The sequence below is a fragment of the Ranitomeya variabilis genome, chromosome 1 (genome assembly GCF_051348905.1).
Source record: "Ranitomeya variabilis isolate aRanVar5 chromosome 1, aRanVar5.hap1, whole genome shotgun sequence".
Taxonomy (NCBI): domain Eukaryota; kingdom Metazoa; phylum Chordata; class Amphibia; order Anura; family Dendrobatidae; genus Ranitomeya; species Ranitomeya variabilis.
Genome location: NC_135232.1, coordinates 827,965,324 through 827,985,281, shown reverse-complemented (window position 1 = coordinate 827,985,281; position 19,958 = coordinate 827,965,324). Strand labels below are relative to the sequence as shown.

Below are 19,958 nucleotides of genomic sequence, written 5' to 3'. Positions count from 1 at the left end.
TTTTTGGGGTTCATTTTTTCCCCTTCTGCTGTGGAGATGGACCCAGTCAAGGTCCGAGCTATTCTTGATTGGACTCAGCCCTCGTCAGTTAAGAGTCTTCAGAAGTTCTTGGGCTTCGCTAACTTCTACCGTCGTTTTATCGCTAATTTTTCTAGCATTGTGAAACCTTTGACGGATATGACCAAGAAGGGCTCCGATGTAGCTAACTGGGCTCCTGCTGCCGTGGAGGCTTTCCAGGAGTTGAAACGCCGGTTTACTTCGGCGCCTGTTTTGTGCCAGCCTGACGTCTCACTTCCCTTTCAGGTTGAGGTGGATGCTTCGGAGATTGGGGCAGGGGCTGTTTTGTCGCAGAGAGGCCCTGGTTGCTCTGTTATGAAACCTTGTGCCTTTTTCTCTAGGAAGTTTTCGCCTGCCGAGCGAAATTATGATGTGGGCAATCGGGAGTTGTTGGCCATGAAATGGGCATTTGAGGAGTGGCGTCATTGGCTCGAGGGTGCTAAGCATCGTGTGGTGGTCTTGACTGATCACAAAAATCTGATGTATCTCGAGTCTGCTAAACGCCTTAATCCGAGACAGGCCCGCTGGTCATTGTTTTTCTCCCGCTTTGATTTTGTTGTCTCGTATTTACCAGGTTCAAAGAATGTGAAGGCCGATGCTCTTTCTAGGAGCTTTGTGCCTGATGCTCCTGGAGTCGCTGATCCTGTTGGTATTCTTAAAGATGGAGTTATCTTGTCAGCTATTTCTCCGGATCTGCGACGTGTGTTGCAGAGATTTCAGGCTGATAGGCCTGAGTCTTGTCCACCTGACAGACTGTTTGTCCCGGATAAGTGGACCAGCAGAGTCATTTCCGAGGTTCATTCCTCGGTGTTGGCAGGTCACCCGGGAATTTTTGGCACCAGAGATCTGGTGGCCAGGTCCTTTTGGTGGCCTTCCTTGTCAAGGGATGTGCGGTCATTTGTGCAGTCCTGTGGGACTTGTGCTCGAGCTAAGCCTTGCTGTTCTCGTGCCAGCGGTTTGCTCTTGCCCTTGCCTGTCCCGAAGAGACCTTGGACACATATCTCCATGGATTTCATTTCTGATCTTCCGCTATCTCAGGGCATGTCCGTTATCTGGGTGATATGTGATCGCTTCTCCAAGATGGTCCATTTGGTTCCTTTGCCTAAGCTGCCTTCCTCTTCCGATCTGGTTCCTGTGTTTTTCCAGAACGTGGTTCGTTTGCACGGCATCCCTGAGAATATTGTGTCAGACAGAGGATCCCAGTTCGTTTCCAGGTTCTGGCGATCCTTTTGTAGTAGGATGGGCATTGATTTGTCGTTTTCGTCTGCTTTCCATCCTCAGACTAATGGACAGACGGAGCGAACCAATCAGACTTTGGAGGCTTATTTGAGGTGTTTTGTCTCTGCTGATCAGGACGATTGGGTGACATTCTTGCCGTTGGCTGAGTTTGCCCTTAATAATCGGGCTAGTTCCGCCACCTTGGTTTCGCCTTTTTTCTGCAACTCTGGTTTCCATCCTCGCTTTTCTTCGGGTCATGTGGAGCCTTCTGACTGTCCTGGGGTGGATTCTGTGGTGGATAGGTTGCAGCAGATCTGGAATCATGTGGTGGACAACTTGAAGTTGTCACAGGAGAAGGCTCAGCGCTTTGCCAACCGCCGCCGCGGTGTGGGTCCCCGACTACGCGTTGGGGATTTGGTGTGGCTTTCTTCCCGCTTTGTTCCTATGAAGGTCTCCTCTCCCAAATTTAAACCTCGTTTTATTGGGCCTTACAAGATATTGGAAATCCTTAATCCTGTATCTTTTCGTCTGGATCTTCCTGTGTCGTTTGCTATTCACAATGTATTTCATAGGTCCTTGTTGCGGCGGTACATTGTGCCTGTAGTTCCTTCTGCTGAGCCTCCTGCTCCGGTGTTGGTGGAGGGCGAGTTGGAGTACGTGGTGGAGAAGATCTTGGATTCTCGCCTCTCCAGGCGGAGGCTTCAGTACCTGGTCAAGTGGAAGGGCTATGGTCAGGAGGATAATTCCTGGGTGGTCGCCTCTGATGTTCATGCGGCCGATTTGGTTCGTGCCTTTCATACCGCTCATCCTGATCGCCCTGGTGGTCGTGGTGAGGGTTCGGTGACCCCTCACTAAGGGGGGGGTACTGTTGTGAATTTGCTTTTTGCTCCCTCTAGTGGTTACTAGTTTTTTGACTCTGGTTTTTCTGTCATTCCTTTTATCCGCACCTGGGTCGTTAGTTAGGGGTGTTGCTATATAAGCTCCCTGGACCTTCAGTTCAATGCCTGGCAACGTAGTTATCAGAGCTAGTCTGCTGTGCTCTTGTCTACTGATCCTGGTTCCAGTTATATCAGCTAAGTCTGCCTTTTGCTTTTTGCTATTTGTTTTGGTTTTGTATTTTTGTCCAGCTTGTTCCAAATCTATATCCTGACCTTTGCTGGAAGCTCTAGGGGGGCTGGTGTTCTCCCCCCGGACCGTTAGACGGTTCGGGGGTTCTTGAATTTCCAGTGTGGATTTTGATAGGGTTTTTGTTGACCATATAAGTTACCTTTCTTTATTCTGCTATCAGTAAGCGGGCCTCTCTGTGCTAAACCTGGTTCATTTCTGTGTTTGTCATTTCCTCTTACCTCACCGTCATTATTTGTGGGGGGCTTCTATCCAGCTTTGGGGTTCCCTTCTCTGGAGGCAAGAAAGGTCTTTGCTTTCCTCTACTAGGGGTAGCTAGATTCTCCGGCTGGCGCGTGTCATCTAGAATCAACGTAGGAATGATCCCCGGCTACTTCTAGTGTTGGCATTAGGAGTAGATATATGGTCAAACCAGTTACCACTGCCCTATGAGCTGGATTTTTGTATTCTGCAGACTTCCACGTTCCTCTGAGACCCTCGCCATTGGGGTCATAACAGGATCCATTGCACGACGGACGTGACTTGTGGCCTTCCGTCGCGATCCGTCGCTAATACAAGTCTATAGGTAAAAAACGCATCTTGCGAGCACATTTGCAGGATCCATTTTGTTCCACCAGATCCATGTTTTACCGCCGGATCCGTTTTTTTCCACCGGATCTGTTTTTTCTCGTTGTATTAGAGCCGGATTGCGCCTGATGGCCACACGTTTCATCTGTTTTTTTGCCGGATCCATCAAAAAAGCTGTTTCTGCCTGACGGATAACACATACAGAGGAACGTTTTTTCTGTCCGGTGAAAACACGCACAGCGACGGATCCGGCAAAAAACGTATGAAACAGATGTGAAATGATGAATCCGGCCTCTGAATCTGTTTTTTCATGCATGTTTCCATTCAAATCATGCACATTTTCCGTTTATTTTTTTCCAGAAACCGCATCAAAACTGCTCCAAAAACTGCATCAAAACTGCACCAAAAACTGCATCAAAAACCGCACCAAAAACCTGCATCAAAAAAGCACCAAAAAGCTACATCAAAAACAGCATCAAAAACCGCACCACAAACCTGCACCAAAAACTGCAACAAAAACCGCACCAAAAACCTGCACCAAAAACTGCATCAAAACTGCACCAAAAACTGCATCGAAAACTGCATAAAAAACCGCACCAAAAACCTGCATAAAAAAAGCACCAAAAACTGCACCAAAAACACACATCAAAAACAGCACCAAAAACAGCACCAAAAACTGCATTAAAAACCGCACCAAAAACCTGCACCAAAAACTGCATCAAAACTGCACCAGTTTTTTATGCAGGTTTTGATGCACTTTTTGGTGCAGGTTTTTGGTGCGGTTTTTAATGCAGTTTTTGGTGCTGTTTTTGGTGCTGTTTTTGATGTATGTTTTTGGTGCAGTTTTTGGTGCAGGTTTTTGGTGCTGTTTTGATGTAGGTTTTTGGTGCTGTTTTTGATGCAGTTTTTGGTGCTGTTTTTGATGTAGGTTTTTGGTGCAGTTTTTGATGCAGTTTTTGGTGCTGTTTTTGATGTAGGTTTTGGTGCGGTTTTTGATGCTGATTTTGATGCAGTTTTTGGTGCGGTTTTTGATGCGGTTTTTGATGCAGTTTTTGGTACAGTTTTTGGTGCAGGTTTTTGGTGCAGTGTTTGGTGCACGTTTTTTATGCCGTTTTTGGTGCAGTTTTTGATGCAGTTTTTGGTGCTGTTTTTGATGTAGGTTTTTGGTGCGGTTTTTGATGCTGATTTTGATGCAGTTTTTGGTGCTTTTTTGATGCAGGTTTTTGGTGCGGTTTTTGATGCTGATTTTGATGCAGTTTTTGGTGCGGTTTTTGATGCAGTTTTTGGTGTGGTTTTTGATGCAGTTTTTGGTGCAGGTTTTTGGTGCGGTTTTTGATGCAGTTTTTAGTGCTGTTTTTGATGTAGCTTTTTGGTGCAGTTTTTGATGCTGTTTTTGATGCAGTTTTTGGTGGTTTTTTTGATGCAGGTTTTTGGTGCGGTTTTTGATGCAGTTTTTGGTGCAGTTTTGATGCAGGTTTTGATGAGGTTTTTGGAAAATAAATAAATGGAAAATGTGCATGATTTGAATGGAAAAATGCATGAAAAAAACGGACAAAAACCGTTCCTATGTGTTTTCCGTCCGGCGGAAACAGCTTTTTTGACGGATCCTGCAAAAAACGGTTGAAACGTGTGGCCATCAGGCGCAATCCGGCGCTAATACAACTCTATGAGAAAAAACCGGATCTGGCGGAAAAAAACGGATCCGGTGGAAAAAAACAGATCTGGCTGAAAAAAACAGATCCAGCGGAAAAAACGGATCCTGCAAATGTGCTCGCAGGATGCGTTTTTTTTCTCATAGACTTGTATTAGCGACGGATCGCGACGAATGGCCACACGTCGCGTCCGTTGTGCAACGGATCCGTTGTGTTTTGGCGGACCGTCGGCATGAAAAAACGTTCAAGTTTTTTTGTCCGTCGCGTCCGCCATTTTCTACCGCGCATGCGCAGCAGAAACTCTGCCCCCTCCTCCCCGCACTTCAGAATGGGCAGCAGATGCGTTGAAAAACTGCATTCGCTGCCCACGTCGTGTACAAATTTCACAACGTGCGTCGGTACGTCGGCCCGACGCATAGCGACGGACCCGTACCGACGCAAGTGTGAAAGAGGCCTTTATGAGCGTTGAATTTAAAAAAAAAACGGAAAAAAACGGCGTGGGCTCCCGCGCAATTTTCTGCGCCAGAGGGGGAAAGATGACGGCCGGGGGCCAATATTTGTAGCCTGCTATGAATATCAGCCCGCAGCTGTCTGCGTAGCCTTTACTGGCTATTAAAATAGGGGGACCCCCCAAAAAAATGACGTGGGGTCCTCCTATATTTTATAGCCAGAAAGGCTACGCAGGCAGCTGCGGGCTGATTTTCATAGCCTAGAGAGGGGCCATGGTATTGCCCCCCCCCCCCCCCCCGGCTGCAAATACCAGTCCGCAGCCACCCCGGAAATGGCGCTATCGTAAGGTGACATTAAGCCGAGTTAATAATGGAGAGGCGTCAATAAGACGCCTATCCGTTATTAATCCAATAGTAAGAAAAGGGTTAATAAAACACGCACACATTAGTAAAAAGTATTTTAATATTCTTCATTTCACCATACTTACCATACTTCAGCGCTTGCAAAAAACGTAAAATAGTAAACCGTATACTACCTGTCCGCCGTAGTCCAATTAATAACAAGTGTCCCACGACGATCTCCCCTATAGAACAGTGACATCGGGTGATGTCACTGCTCTATAGGACCCTCAGTGACACACTGACAGGAGACAATGGCTCCTGCAGTGCATCACTGAGGTTACCTGAGTTCAAAGTGTCACTTTATGGCAATTGCTGCCTGGGAAAATTTGTCAGCCAGCAATGCCATAAAGTGAGACTAGGGACTTTGTAGCATGTATGTAGTATGTATGTATGTAGCATGTATGTATGTAGCATGTATGTAGCATGTATGTATGTATGTAGCATGTATGTATGTAGCAGGTAGCATGTATGTAGCATGTATGTATGTATGTGTGTAGCATGTATGTATGTATGTAGCATGTATGTATGTAGTATATCGCATGTATGTATGTATGTAGAATGTATGTAGAATGTATGTATGTAGCATGTATGTATGTATGTAGCATGTATGTATGTAGCATGTATGTATGTAGCAGGTAGCATGTATGTAGCATGTATGTATGTATGTGTGTAGCATGTATGTATGTAGCATGTATGTATGTAGTATATAGCATGTATGTATGTATGTAGAATGTATGTATGTAGCATGTATGTATGTAGCATGTATGTATGTATGTAGCATGTATGTATGTATGTAGCATGTATGGAGTATTTTTTTTTTCATTCAACACATTAGCTGGATGATGGGACTACTACTGTCCCATCATTGGCTAATGTGTCAATCACTGTCAGTGTAGCAGGCATAGCCTGATGGGACTTGTAGTCCCATTGGACGATGCCCGCACTGAGACCCCCGCACGCCGCACTGATACCCCCCCACGCCGCAGAGACACCCCCCACGCCGCAGAGACCCCACCCCACGCCGCAGAGACCCCCCCACGCCACAGAGACCCCCACACTGCAGAGACCCCCCCACGCCGCAGAGACACCCCCTTGCCTCACAGAGACCCCCCACGCCACAGAGATCCCCCCATGCCGCAGAGACCCCCCACGCCGCATAGAGCATGGGCAGCCCGGATACAGAGCTGCATAGAATTAGATCCCTGGCAGGCCAGCACAGACCCCGCCCGCACACACAGACACTCACAGTGTCTGCCCACGCACCGCCCACACTCTTCCCCCCTCCAGAACAGCATATAGAAGGACAGAAAGGGCTGATTTACTTTCCGATATTTGTGTCCCATTCACTTGTATTGGTATCGGGTATCGGCGATATCCGGTATTTTTTGGATATCGGCCGATCCAATCCGATACCGATACTTTTGAATATCGGAAGGTATCGCTCAACACTAGTCATAAGTATTCAGACCCTTTGCTCATACACTCATATTTAAGTCACATGCTGTCCATTTCCTTGTGATCCTCCTTGAGCTGGTACTACTCCTTCAGTCCAGCTGTGTTTAATTAATCTGATAGGACTTGACAAGGCACACACCTGTCTATATAAGACCTCACAGCTCACAGTGCATGTCAGACCAAATAAGAATTATGAGGTCAAAGGAACTGGCCAAGGAGATCAGAGACAAAATTGTGGCAAGGCACAGATCTGGCCCAGTTTACAACAGCATTTCTGCAGTACTCAAGGTTCCTAAGAGCACAGTGGCCTCCATAATCCTTAAATGGAAGAAGTTTGGGACCACCAGAAGTCTTCCTAGACCTGGCCGTCCAGCCAAAGGGAGCAATCGTGGGAGAAGAGCCTTGGTGAGAGAGGTAAATAAGAACCCCAAGATCACTGTGGCTGAGCTCCAGAAATGCAGTAGGTAGATGGGAGAAAGTTCCACAAAGTCAATTCATTGCAGCCCTCCACCAGTCGGGTCTTTATGGCAGAGTGGCCCAACTGAAACCTCTCCTCAGTGTAAGACATATGAAAGCCCACATAGAGTTTGCTAAAAAACACGTGAAGAACTCCCAGACTATGGTAGATAAGATTCTCTGGTCTGATGAGACGAAGATAGACCTTTTTGGTGATAATTCTAAGCGGTATGTGTGGAGAAAACCAGGCACTGCTCATTACCAGCCCAATACAATCCCAATAGTGAAACATGGTGGGCATGCATCATGCTATGAGGGTGTTTTTCTGCTACAGGGACAGGACGACTAGTTTTCATTGAAGGAAACATGAATGCAGCCAAGTACAGAGATATCCTGGATGAAAACCTCTCTCAGAGTGCTCTGGACCTCAGACTTGGCCAAAGTTTCACCTTCCAACAAGACAATGACCCTAAGCACACAGCTAACATAACAAAGGAGAGGCTTCAGAACAACTCTGTGACCATTCTTGACTGGCCCAGCCAGAGCCCTGACCTAAACCGAATTGAGCATCTCTGGAGAGACCTGAAAATGGCTGTCCACCAACGTTCACCATCCAACCTGATGGAACTGGAGAGGATCTGCAAGGAAGAATGGCAAATGATCCCCAAATCCAGGTGTGAAAAACTTGTTGCATAATTCCCAAGAAGACTCATAGCTGTACTTGCTCAAAAGGGTGCTTCTACTCAATTGTGAGCAAAGGGTCTTGAATACTTATGACCATGTGATATTTCAGTTTTTCTTTTTTATTAAATTAGCAAATAATTCTACATATCCGTTTTTTTTTCAGTCAAGATGGGGTGCAGAGTGTACATTAATGTGAAAAAAATGAGCTTTTTGAAATTACCAAATGTCTTCAATGAAACAAAGAGTGAAAAATGTAAAGGGGTCTGAATACTTTACATACCCACTGTATACACCTGATTAATCATTTGCTACTTTTCAAAATATGCAAAAATGTGTCACAAAAGTACTTTTGTGCCCCCTTTAGTGATTCTATGTATGCCAAATGATTTGGTGCACTTTTTGTGCCATTTTCAAAAACTTGTGACTTTTTACTCCAAAAGGTTGCAATAATTGTTAAATACATAAATTTAGACCATTTTTTTTTACTTTGCATGATATTCATGAACTGCGTGTGAGATTTGAATTTTTTAATATTAGAGACTGATCACCTCACCTCACCCATTTCAGCACACTTTCATTCGACTGGCAACAGATTCAGCAATGCATGAGGTTAAGTAGGACTGGCTCATTCGGGTACAAGTATCTGTAGCATAAGTGAGGTACTCCAGGACTTCGAAATCAGTAAAAAAAAACTTCTGCTCTTTTGGTATGAACAGACATAGAATACAAAAATTTTCCACTTTACTGTTGGTCTTAATGATGGCATAGCGTGATAGACAAGGCCACCAGAACTTTTATCCAAAAGGGGGAAAGGGCTGGACAATACTGCAAGTATAGCTACTGTACATACAAATTAAATCCAATAGATACCCGAAAGGTACAAACTTGTCAAATAATTATTTAAATTGAGCCTTTTTGGGTGCCGTGTATCAACATTAATATGGAGAAATGAAAGGCATTCTTATTTTATTTAAGGCCATGATCAACATCTTTGAGAGACAAAAACATTGGCTGTCCTTACTTTTCCCATATGCTGACTTATCAATAATACTCAAACTTTAAAGCTACAACATCCATTGATTAACATGACAATCCATCATTCCGCCATGATTGCCTTGTGAGGGACAATGGAAGCCTGCGCCCACATCCATCGGTGATCGCTCTATTTAAATGCGGCTGTTAGTGACTTACAGCTCTGTAATGAGATCAGTAGAGCAGGGAACATCCATTACACATCACAATGGTAATTTCCCCTTAATTTATAATGATCCCTGGAGGCAAAGACTCATGCCCATAGATCATAGTACGGTATGTTGATTTCTCTGGAATAAGACACCAGAATGCAGACATGAAGGTATAATTTTATACAGCTTCCTATCACCTACATTCCCTTGTAAATGACCTGGAAGGGTTGCTCCTACTGACAAATTCCCTATAACAATTGTTTTTCAGTCTTATTCTGATTGGTCCTTTCAAAATTTATTTACTGCAACATTTTCTAAAGCTGACAGTGCCAATATTGGAGATATGCTGCCAAGTAATAAAACAGCATACGTGATGGAAATACAGTATATAAGTGGCCAGAACTACAATCAGTTTTAACATTGATAATTATAGTTTTTGTGCAATGTTGCCCGTTTCAGTACTTATTCTGAACAATTATTGTTACGATAGTTTTGAAAAAATCTTAAGAATAATGTTAGCAAGTGTAATTGGAAATGTCAAAAAATGTAGGTGACATGCCATGTGGTAGCCGTAGAAATTAGATCACCCACCTAGGAGACATAGAGAATGCAAAAATGGTAGATTAGTATCTGTCAGTAAATTAGAACTGAAGCTGACTAGTATCAGGAGCGATCCCAGTCAGACTTTTGTGTTTATAAGCAACATTCCCATGCAATGACTAGTAAATAATAGTGATGAGCGAACGTGCTCGATGAATGTCTTATCTGACCATGCTCGGGTGTTATCCGAGTATCTTGGACGTGCTTGAGTCCCTGTGGCTGCATGATTTTCCGCTGTCTGATAGCCTCAGAGAGGAACTATGGCGCTTCCAGTAAGGATCAGGTGCCCGGATAGGATCCCAATCCGTAATATAGAGGCTCTAAGAAGAATCCAGCACTCTGAGGTGAGTATAGTGAAAAAAATGAGACTTTTTTTACATTGGTCATTATAGATATTGTGTATCATACATGATGTTTCAGTCAGTAAAGACCTTTATCAAGCATACACATGCGTGTCAGGCCGCAAACTATGGAAGAAGAAATAAAAAAGGCAGCGCTGTGTGTATGGGCAACGCTAGAGTTCTCTCAGTACTCTCCTCATTAAAATGCATCAGCTAGACCGAGTTTGCATGTGTATGTAGGAGCTGTCAGCTGAGCAAGCAATTTATCAACACTTGTGGGCTCCTTAATAATTTGACAGATCTGTAAGAATTAGCAGATTATAGTGGAATATAGGCATACCTTCATTACAGATTATTACCAAGCCGTGCTGTTGTCATTGTTTTAAAGGCTCAGTCCCCTAAACAAGTTATCCCTTATCCATAGGATAGGACCTAACTTGTTGATTACTAGGGGTCAAACCCTTTTAATCTGCCATTTTGCTTATGCTTGACGTTGTCAAAACGTTGCTTTGATGATGCATTTTGGATGAATAAAGGGATGAAATTACTACTCTGGTGCCTTGGAAACAATTTGTCGAACCTCTGGGAGATCCAGTGATCCCAAGGCCAGAGTTTTGGAACCCCCAAAACGAGTACCTTGGTCTCGAATGGAACGAAGGTGTGAATACTTGGCTTCTGCTCCTGCTCCATTCATTGTCTGTGGGACTGTTGGAAATAGTTGAGCATTGTTTTTAGTAGTTCCAGCGATGATGAATGGAGCGGAGGCTGGGCATGTGCGTTCAAGATGGGGCTGCAGAGCCCCATTCTTTAGGTTTCAAAGCTGTGATTCCTAGTGATCAGACCCCCAGCGATCATCAAATTATGCACTACACTGGGGATAGGGGATAAATTGTTTTTTTGTAACAATCTTTTAAAAGAAGATTTCACCTTGTTAAATCTTAAATAACTTCTTTAGGCAAAATTAGCTTTTGTGGTAGTAACACACGTTATACATTAAATTATTAAGTACCTGAAAGGGTTACAAACTCCAAATGACGTCTGTGGTGCACGTGACTAAAATGCCTTCCTGAGTACAATGAAATGCCTCATTCCTTAAATGCATTATTTATATTGGTCAAGTAACCACATTAAATTTGTAGTGGTACAGTTGAGCGGTACCGTATGACATTTGGTAATGCAACGCAGGCATTGGTGAATGACCAGAATAATACCATTACTATCCTTCACTGTCCTAGGCAATATGGAGGAAATTGAAATGTTTGTAATGTAAAAAAGCCATATACTTCTTGAAATGCTTGTAAGGTAGATAATATTATATCTAATTGGTATGTGCATTCTAGTAAATCTTTCTTCCTCAAGCTTTGGCACATTTAATTTCAAAGCACATAGACTATTCGACAGCCTTGGTTTCTTACTCATATGCTTATTCATACTTAAAACATTGAGCTGACAAACTAATGAGCTGTGTTTTATACACTCTTTAGGTATATATTTCAGCCCAGATGCTGACAGTCTGCAGTATTACAAGGACTACATAGAAAATCTGCCCTTAACTGATGATCCAGAAATTTTTGGAATGCATGAAAATGCCAATTTAGCTTTCCAGGTTTGTGTGCTTATGGGTACTTGCTCTAATTTAATTGTGGGAAGCATGGATTCCGCTATCGCTCAAAGGAAAATAATGATTTAATCATAATACTCTGTTAAACACAAATAATAGGCAGTAGCTGCTATTGTATGTCAATCTGCCAGTAATATTATTCCTCATGGAAGAAAAAAAAACGGCAATAGAAATCACAACTGTTACTCTGGCAGCTCTAAGGATATGTTCACACTGAGGGGTTTTTTTTAACAGTTTTTGAAGTAGCAACTGGGCGGAGACTATCCAAAGTGTCCTCAAAAACTCAAAACTCCTTAAGTCTACGTTCACATTTGCGGTCTGCGCCGCAGCGTCGGGCGCCGCAGCGTCGCCGCATGCGTCATGCGCCCCTATATTTAACATGGGGGCGCATGGACATGCGTCGCACTTGCGTTTTGCGCCACATGCGTCACTGCGGCGCACACGTCCGGGCGCAGAGGACGCAGCAAGTTGCATTTTTGCTGCGTCCAAAATCAATCAAAAAAAGGACGCATGCGGCGCAAAACGCAGCGTTGTGCATGCGTTTTGCTGCATATTTGTTTGCGTTGTGCGCTGCGGCGCCGACGCTGCGGTGCACAACGCAAATGTGAACGTAGCCTAATAACGTCCTCCCCAAAACTCAACAAAACACCTTAGTGTGCAAATACCCTTATGATATGGTCCTATGACGAGCTTTGGTGTGTTTTTGATGTTGTAGATTTTCATTACCATTTCTGCACCTATTAAGTAAATAAAGTTATTTGCATTTTGCATGCATTTATCATTTTATCATTTGTTTCTGGACGCTAAGTTTTTTGTCTCTTGTTGGTATGTCATGTCTTAAACAAAGCTGCTTTGTTTTTAATACCTCCTGGTAGTTGGCTTATAATGCACATACTGATGTATGTATGTTACAGTTGAAACCAAAAGTTTACATACACTATATATAAAGACACATATGCATGTTTTTCTCAATATCTGATATGAAATCAGAATAAACCTTTCCCGTTTTAGGTCAATTAGGACTACTATAATTATTAGTATTTGACAAATGCCAGAATAATGAGAGAGAGAGGGAGTGTTTTAATACAGGAAAGATATATATCTTGGCACCATGTTAGCCAGTAGATAGAAAAATATTTAGAATTGAGAGTCCTCAGTGGTTGATACCTTTTAATGGCTAACTGAAAAGATGGTAACAAATTGCAAGCTTTCGAGACTACTCAGGTCTCTTCATCAGACATAGACTAAAAGAAATTCTGGAGAATCACATATTTATGCACAACACAGCACAGAAAAATGCCATAGATAAGACAGGTGACATGAAGCAGAATTACCATGAGTGATAAACAGTTATGTCCATAAATATTGGACCAGTTTTTTGATAAGGAGTGTTTAATTGTCCTCTGATTGGGTTCAGGTTCTGTTGTGATGACCTCACATGGTCTGAGGGGAAAATTCCTAAGTTCCTTAGTTGATGTGAAAAGACATAAATCGATGCGACACATTCATTCCTGCCAAAAGACTGTCAAAGATTATCATCAGCTTATATTCCCAAACTCTTTTGTCTCTGTGAGAATTGAAGTTACCTTTTAATACAAGTAATTCATGTCCATAATGTTATGATTGGGGAGACAAAAATGTATTGCCACAGGTAGATCCATTCTTTTTTCTCCTATTGTATGGCGATGGTTGATTAAAAGGTATCAACCACTGAGGACCCTTAATTTGGAATGTTTTAAGGCATTTTTATTACTTACTGCAAAGTCAAAAGTTTACACACATTTCATTAGTATTTGGTACCATTGTCCTTAAACTGAATGACTTGGGTCAAATGTTTGGATATTCTTCCAAAAGCTTCTCACAATAGTTGGTCGGAATTTGGGCCCATTCCTCCTGACTAGTGTTGAGCGATACCTTCCGATACTTGAAAGTATCGGTATCGGATAGTATCGGCCGACCAATACAAGTCAATGGGACACAAGTGTCGGAAGCTATCCTGGATGGTTCCCAGGGTCTGGAGGAGAGGAAACTCTCCTTCAGGCCCTGGGATCCATATTCATGTAAAAAATAAAGAATTAAAATAAAAAATATGGATATACTCACCCCTCCGGCGGCCCCTGGACCTTACCGATGTAACCGGCAGCCTCCGTTCCTAAGAATGAGGAGTTTAGGACCTTCGATGATGTCGCGGCTTGTGATTGGTCGCGTGACCGCTCATGTGACCGCTCATGCGACCAATCACAAGCCGCGACGTCATCGCAGGTCCTAAACTCCTCATTCTTAGGGACGGAGGCTGCCGGTTACATCGGTAAGGTCCAGGGGCCTCCGGAGGGGTGAGTATATCCATATTTTTTATTTTAATTCTTTATTTTTTACATGAATATGGATCCCAGGGCCTGAAGGAGAGTCTCCTCTCCTCCAGACCCTGGGAACCATACACTGGGAACTTCCGATTCCGATTTCCGATATCACAAAAATATCGGAACTCGGTATCGGAATTCCGATACAGCAAATATCGGCCGATACCCGATACTTGCGGTATCGGAATGCTCAACACTACTCCTGACAAAACTGGTGTAACTGATCTGGTTTGTAGGTCGCCTTGCTCGCACCTGCGTTTTCAGCTTTGCCCATACATTTTCAATAGCATTAAGATGAGGGCTTTGTGATGGCCACTCAAAAACATTGACTTTGATATGATTTTGACAGTATGCTTCTGGTTATTGTCCATTTGGAAGACCCATTTCCGCCCAAGCTTTTCACTTTATAATTCTTTGAATATATTCAATTACTACTCATTTAACATTCTGAAATCAGCTTGTTAAAATGCACCTCAAATGTTTGTGTAATGGTGCAATATGTTAGCATTTGGGGCCCCACTTTTAATTTTTGCCCTGGACCACACTTTGTCTAAAACCAGCCCTGGGAAAGAGGCATCAAATCTTCATTTTGATCTTATCTGTCGAAACACTGGTGGTTTGTTTAGATATAACTTTGCAAAGTTTATCCTGGCTGCCGTGTTCTTTATGAAAAGAAGAGGCTTTTTGTTAAGAATGTGTTCACACTCACACATGAGAAATGCCGCACCTGCACCCAACTGGTTTCCTCCTTGGCATTGTGTTAATATGCACCTAAATGCTCCAGACCAGAAAATTGCCCAAACTTCTGTTTTTATAGTCACACTTGCTGATGAACAAGGGTATTTTATTAGCAGCATCTGTCTATTACTTACCTTCTCAACTCCAGTGGAAGCAGTAATAAAACACACTCTGCACTATGGCCTCATTTTTGTTAAAGAAATGGTAGTTACGTTATTGTTTCTAAAAACTGATTTGTAGTGCTTGAACCTTCAGTATACTAAATGTTATGTTTTAATATTTAGAATGAGGAGGGACAATATTTTCTAGATAAAAAATAGAAATCCTCTTGATTACCTATATATCCATCTTTCTATAGCGCAAGGAAACCAGTACTCTAATTAATACAATATTGGATGTACAACCAAGATCTACATCACAAGGAGCAGGAAAAAGTAATGATGAAATTGTTAGTGAACTCGCTGCTTCAATCCTGTCAAAGTTACCAGGTAATATTTGGATGATATCTTCAACGCAATATATTCATACTGATATTATTTGAATCCAACATCAGTGGGACCTGATAGGTGCCAGATTATATTCTGGATAATTGGATCATCATAAAAAATGTAGAATGAATTAAAGAAAGGAAGCCTGCCATTTACCTAGTCTTTCAAACTGTAATAGGTACAACACATACTTTATGTGTTCTCCAAAACTGTATTAACTGTAAACTCCAAAAGGTGTTCTCCAAAAACTGTGTCATAATGACCGTCGTAATATAATCCACATGACTGCCTGGCTTTGTCACTTGTCAGAACAGACTGCAGTCTGAAGAAATACCGATCGCAACTCACACATGACAAATAAATCTTTTCCTCTGGTGACTGAGCACAACGGATATTTTGTTAAGCCTTAGTCCACCTGAGCAGTCAGTGAGATTTATTTCTTCTCATGTCGCCCTTCTCTGACTAAAGTATATGTATTTACAATACAGTTCCTTTGTCAGTTGAGTCACAGATCTCAGGAGCTGTGTTTCTTAGTTTCTTCAGACTGTGGTCCCTCCTGACATGTCTAGGATGGGCTGTCATTTCATTTCGTGAAAGAAGATATCTTACTATGTTCCTGAAGAACCCATTTAATGTAATAATAGGTATGAATTCTATTATTTTGAAAACTGTTGTGGTGATAATAATATATATTACATGGCAGATGTTCATTATGTTCACAATATCATCTCTCAATCAAGTCACCGTGCTTGTTGAACCATCCAGGAACAAAACATTTGGCATTTTTCTGGCAGAATATCGCTCTGAGATGCTTATGTCCTTATATTCATGTTTCTAACAAAATTACATAAAGCAGGGTCAACACATTATTTGTACTAGTTCATATTCCTGCTTAATATTACTTAGCATTCAAAAGGTATGGTCAATTTTCTGTAAATTCCATTAACGTGTTCTAATTACTGAACTTGATATTGGATTCATGAACCGACACTCTCTTTAAAGGTACACTCTTTTGACTATTGAATCATTTTAATTTGACCAGAGCAATTTACAATAATTGTATATACCTGTATACAGTATATTATATTATGTATTATAATGCTCCAAATGTTTGCTGCAAGAGATCCAATATCTCTATCTATCTATCTATCTATCTATCTATCTATCTATCTATCTATCTATCTATCTATCTATCTATCTATCTATCTATCTAGAAAAGACAAATAGCAGCATAATATGGCAGCATCTATGTATCTATCTAGTACCATATGCAATACTTTTAGGTAGGTGTTGAAAAAATGGTGCAAAGTAGAATGCTTTAAAAAATAGAAGTGTTAATAGTTTTATCAGTTAACAAAAGCCAAAGTGAACGAGAGGAGAAATTTAAATCAAATCAATATTTGGCATGACCACCTTTAGCCTTCAAAAAAACAATTCTTCCAAGTACACTTTATTATTATTATTATTATTATTATTATTATTATACATTTTTATAGCTCCATTTATTCCATGGCGCTTTACATGTGAAAAGGGGCAAGCATAGGCAAATACAACAAACATGAGCAAAAAACAAGGCACTAAAAGGTACAGAAGGAGGGAGGACCCTGCCTGCGAGGGCTCACAGTCTGCAGGGGATGTGGGAGGATACACTAGGAGAGGGTAGAGCTGGTTGTGCGGCAGTTCAGTAGGCTGAGGATCACTGCAGGCTGTAGGCTTGTCAGAAGAGGTGAGTCTTCGGGTTCTTTTTGAAGGTTTCTATGGTAGGTGAGTGTCTGATGTGTTGAGGTAGAGAGTTCCAGAGTATGGGGGAAGCACGGGAGAAGTCTTGGATGCGGTTGGGGGAAGAAGAGATAAGAGGGGAGTAGAGAAGGAGATCTTGTGAGGATCGAAGGTTGCGTGTAGGTAATGTCATTTCGGACGCTGTTCACACTAGGGCATCTGACAGACAGCGATAATTCCTCATTCGTCCACTATATGCTCAGTGGTGCCGGTTAGATTTGATCCAGATTATCCGGGGTTAATCTCGCTGGTACTTGGGTTGAAGGCTGAGTCACGCCCACTGCCTTTAAATAGTTTTGCTGGGCTTTGGGCGTCGCCGATTATAGCTTGTGTCTTGTGCCTGGTGATCTCGGTTCGGAGTGGTGTACTTGGAGAGGAAATATTGTATCTGGTGGTGTATTATCCTTTGTCATATTTCTCCTTCCTATATTTGTGTCTTGTTTTGCCCTGTGCACATTATAGTGTTTTCCTGTGTGTATGCGGCGTGTTGCGTTTTTAGTTTTCCCTGTCTGTGCTTTCTGTAGGGGTTTGGTGTGAGGTCTTATCACTGGGTGGTGGGTGGAGGTTTCAGCTTAGTTCTGAAGCAGGATTCAGGGAGACGCTGGCGGCCCAGACATGCACACCATCAGTGTAAACTCTGGGAGAGGGACAGACAGGGCTTCCCTAGCATGAGGGATATTGCAGGGGCCGGGGTAATCAGTTGTAGTCTACCCAGTATCCCCGTGACAGGTAAGTACTGGGAGACCAAGTCACAGATGTATGGAGGTGACTGGTTGTGGATGGCTTTGTGTCATGATCTCAATGGCAAGAGATCATAGCATCAGCATATAAAGGAACTAGCTCTTGGAAGATGGGAACTGAGCTGACCATGAACTAAACCTAACGCACAACTAGCAGTGGCCGGGTAGCATGCCTACGTTGATTCTAGATGCCCAGCACCAGCCGGAGGACTAAATAATGCTAGCAGAGGAAAATATTAGTCCTAGCTCACCTCTAGAGAAATACCCCGAAAGGAGACAGAGGCCCCCCACATGTATTGGCGGTGAATTAAGATGAAATAACAAACGTAGTATGAAAATAGGTTTAGCAAATTTGAGGTCCACTTACTACATAGCAGAAGACAGAAAGGACACTTTCATGGTCAGCTGAAAACCCTATCAAAACACCATCCAGAAATTACTTTAAAACTCTGGCATTAACTCATAACACCAGAGTGGCAATTCCTGTTCACAAGAGCTTTCCAGACACAGTAACGAAACTACAGCTGTGAACTGGAACAAAAATGCAAAAACAAACATGGACAAGAGTCCAACTTATCTAGTAGTTGTCTAGGAGCAGGAACAAGCACAGAGAGGCTTCTGATAACATTGTTGACCGGCAAGCAACTAACAGAGCAGCAAGGTTATATAGCGACTCCCACATCTTGATGGGAACAGGTGAACAGAGAAGATGAAGACACCAGTTCAATTCCACCAGTAGCCACCGGGGGAGCCCAGAATCCAAATTCACAACAGCTTTGTATGTCATAGTAAGGGTTTTGAACTGGAGTCTCTGGACGATAGGAAGCCAGTGAGGGCTTGGCATAGGGGAGAGGCTGGGGAGTAGCGGGGAGACAGGTAGATTAATTGGGCAGCAGAGTGTAGGATGGATTGGAGTGGGGCCAGAATGCTAGAGGCAGTTTGTGAAGAAACTCGGCAGAAAGGTTGTTCCAGATATCTTGGAGAACTAACCAAAGAATTTCTCTGGATGTGGGCTCTTGCAAATTTGTCTGTCGCTCCATGTAATCTGACAGACTTGATGTTGTTGGTGTTAGGGCTCTGTGGGGACCATATTATCACTTCCAGAACTCCTTGTTCTTCTTTACATTGAAGATAACTAAAAATTACATTGGTTGTATGCTTGGTGTCGTTGTCCTGCTGCAGAATGAATTTGGAGCCAATTAGATGCCTCCCTGATGTTACTGCATGATGGATGAGAGTATCCCTGTATTTTCCAACATTGAGGACACCAAGAAATGGGCAGTGTTGAGGACTGTAGACATGCTGGTTGGCCATTGAAGCAGATGAAAGACAAATCATGCTTACTTCCCTTCTAAACTGGAAGATGTTCAGCAGTGCCATCAGCTCATAACTGGCAAAAAAAAACAGCGGGACCAGCTACACTCAGCTACTGCTCCAATAAGTTTGGCTAAAAGTAGTCTTTATAGAAGACATGTGGCCAAAAAGTTTTACCTTTCGGAGTTGAGGGTTTGGTCAAGATTAATGGTGGCTCAGATAATTATCAATCATGCAATACCATTATCGAGGCTTCTGATTGGCTCTACATTTATTCTGCTGTTGGGAAATAACCCCCAAGAAAACAGCCAATGCCATAAAACTATTTTCATTGTAAAGAAGAACAAGGAGCACTGGAAGTGATTATAGACCTATACAGAGCCTTGATCGCAACATCCTTGAGTCTGTCTTGGGTTACATGAAGAGACAGAAGGATTTTGCACAAGCCTACTTCCACAGAAGGTCTGTGCAGAAGTGTAGCTAGGGGTTCAGCTTCAGGAGGACACATCAGAATGGGCCCCTAACTAGATAACTCTGATTACAACTACCGTTGTGAACCCTAATAGTCGGTATAGTGAAACCTCAGCAGATGTCCGCGACATGACTGAAAATAAATTTCTATACAAAGGCCAACACCGATATTACCAATATATGATAACCATATAGCGCTATAGTGGTAGATTCCAGTTCTACAGAACATATAAGAGATTACATTACAGTTAGGATAG

General features: G+C 42.6%; 1 protein-coding gene across 1 annotated transcript in view; it reads left to right on the top strand.

Moving 5' to 3' along the window:
• DNAH6 (dynein axonemal heavy chain 6) overlaps window positions 1-19,958 on the top strand; it is a 717,942-nt gene that overhangs the window by 624,120 nt on the left and 73,864 nt on the right. Inside the window, exons 70-71 of the mRNA XM_077275462.1 lie at window positions 11,675-11,796; window positions 15,268-15,397. Coding sequence (XP_077131577.1) covers window positions 11,675-11,796; window positions 15,268-15,397 — 252 coding nt within the window. The remainder of the gene's footprint in view (window positions 1-11,674; window positions 11,797-15,267; window positions 15,398-19,958) is intronic.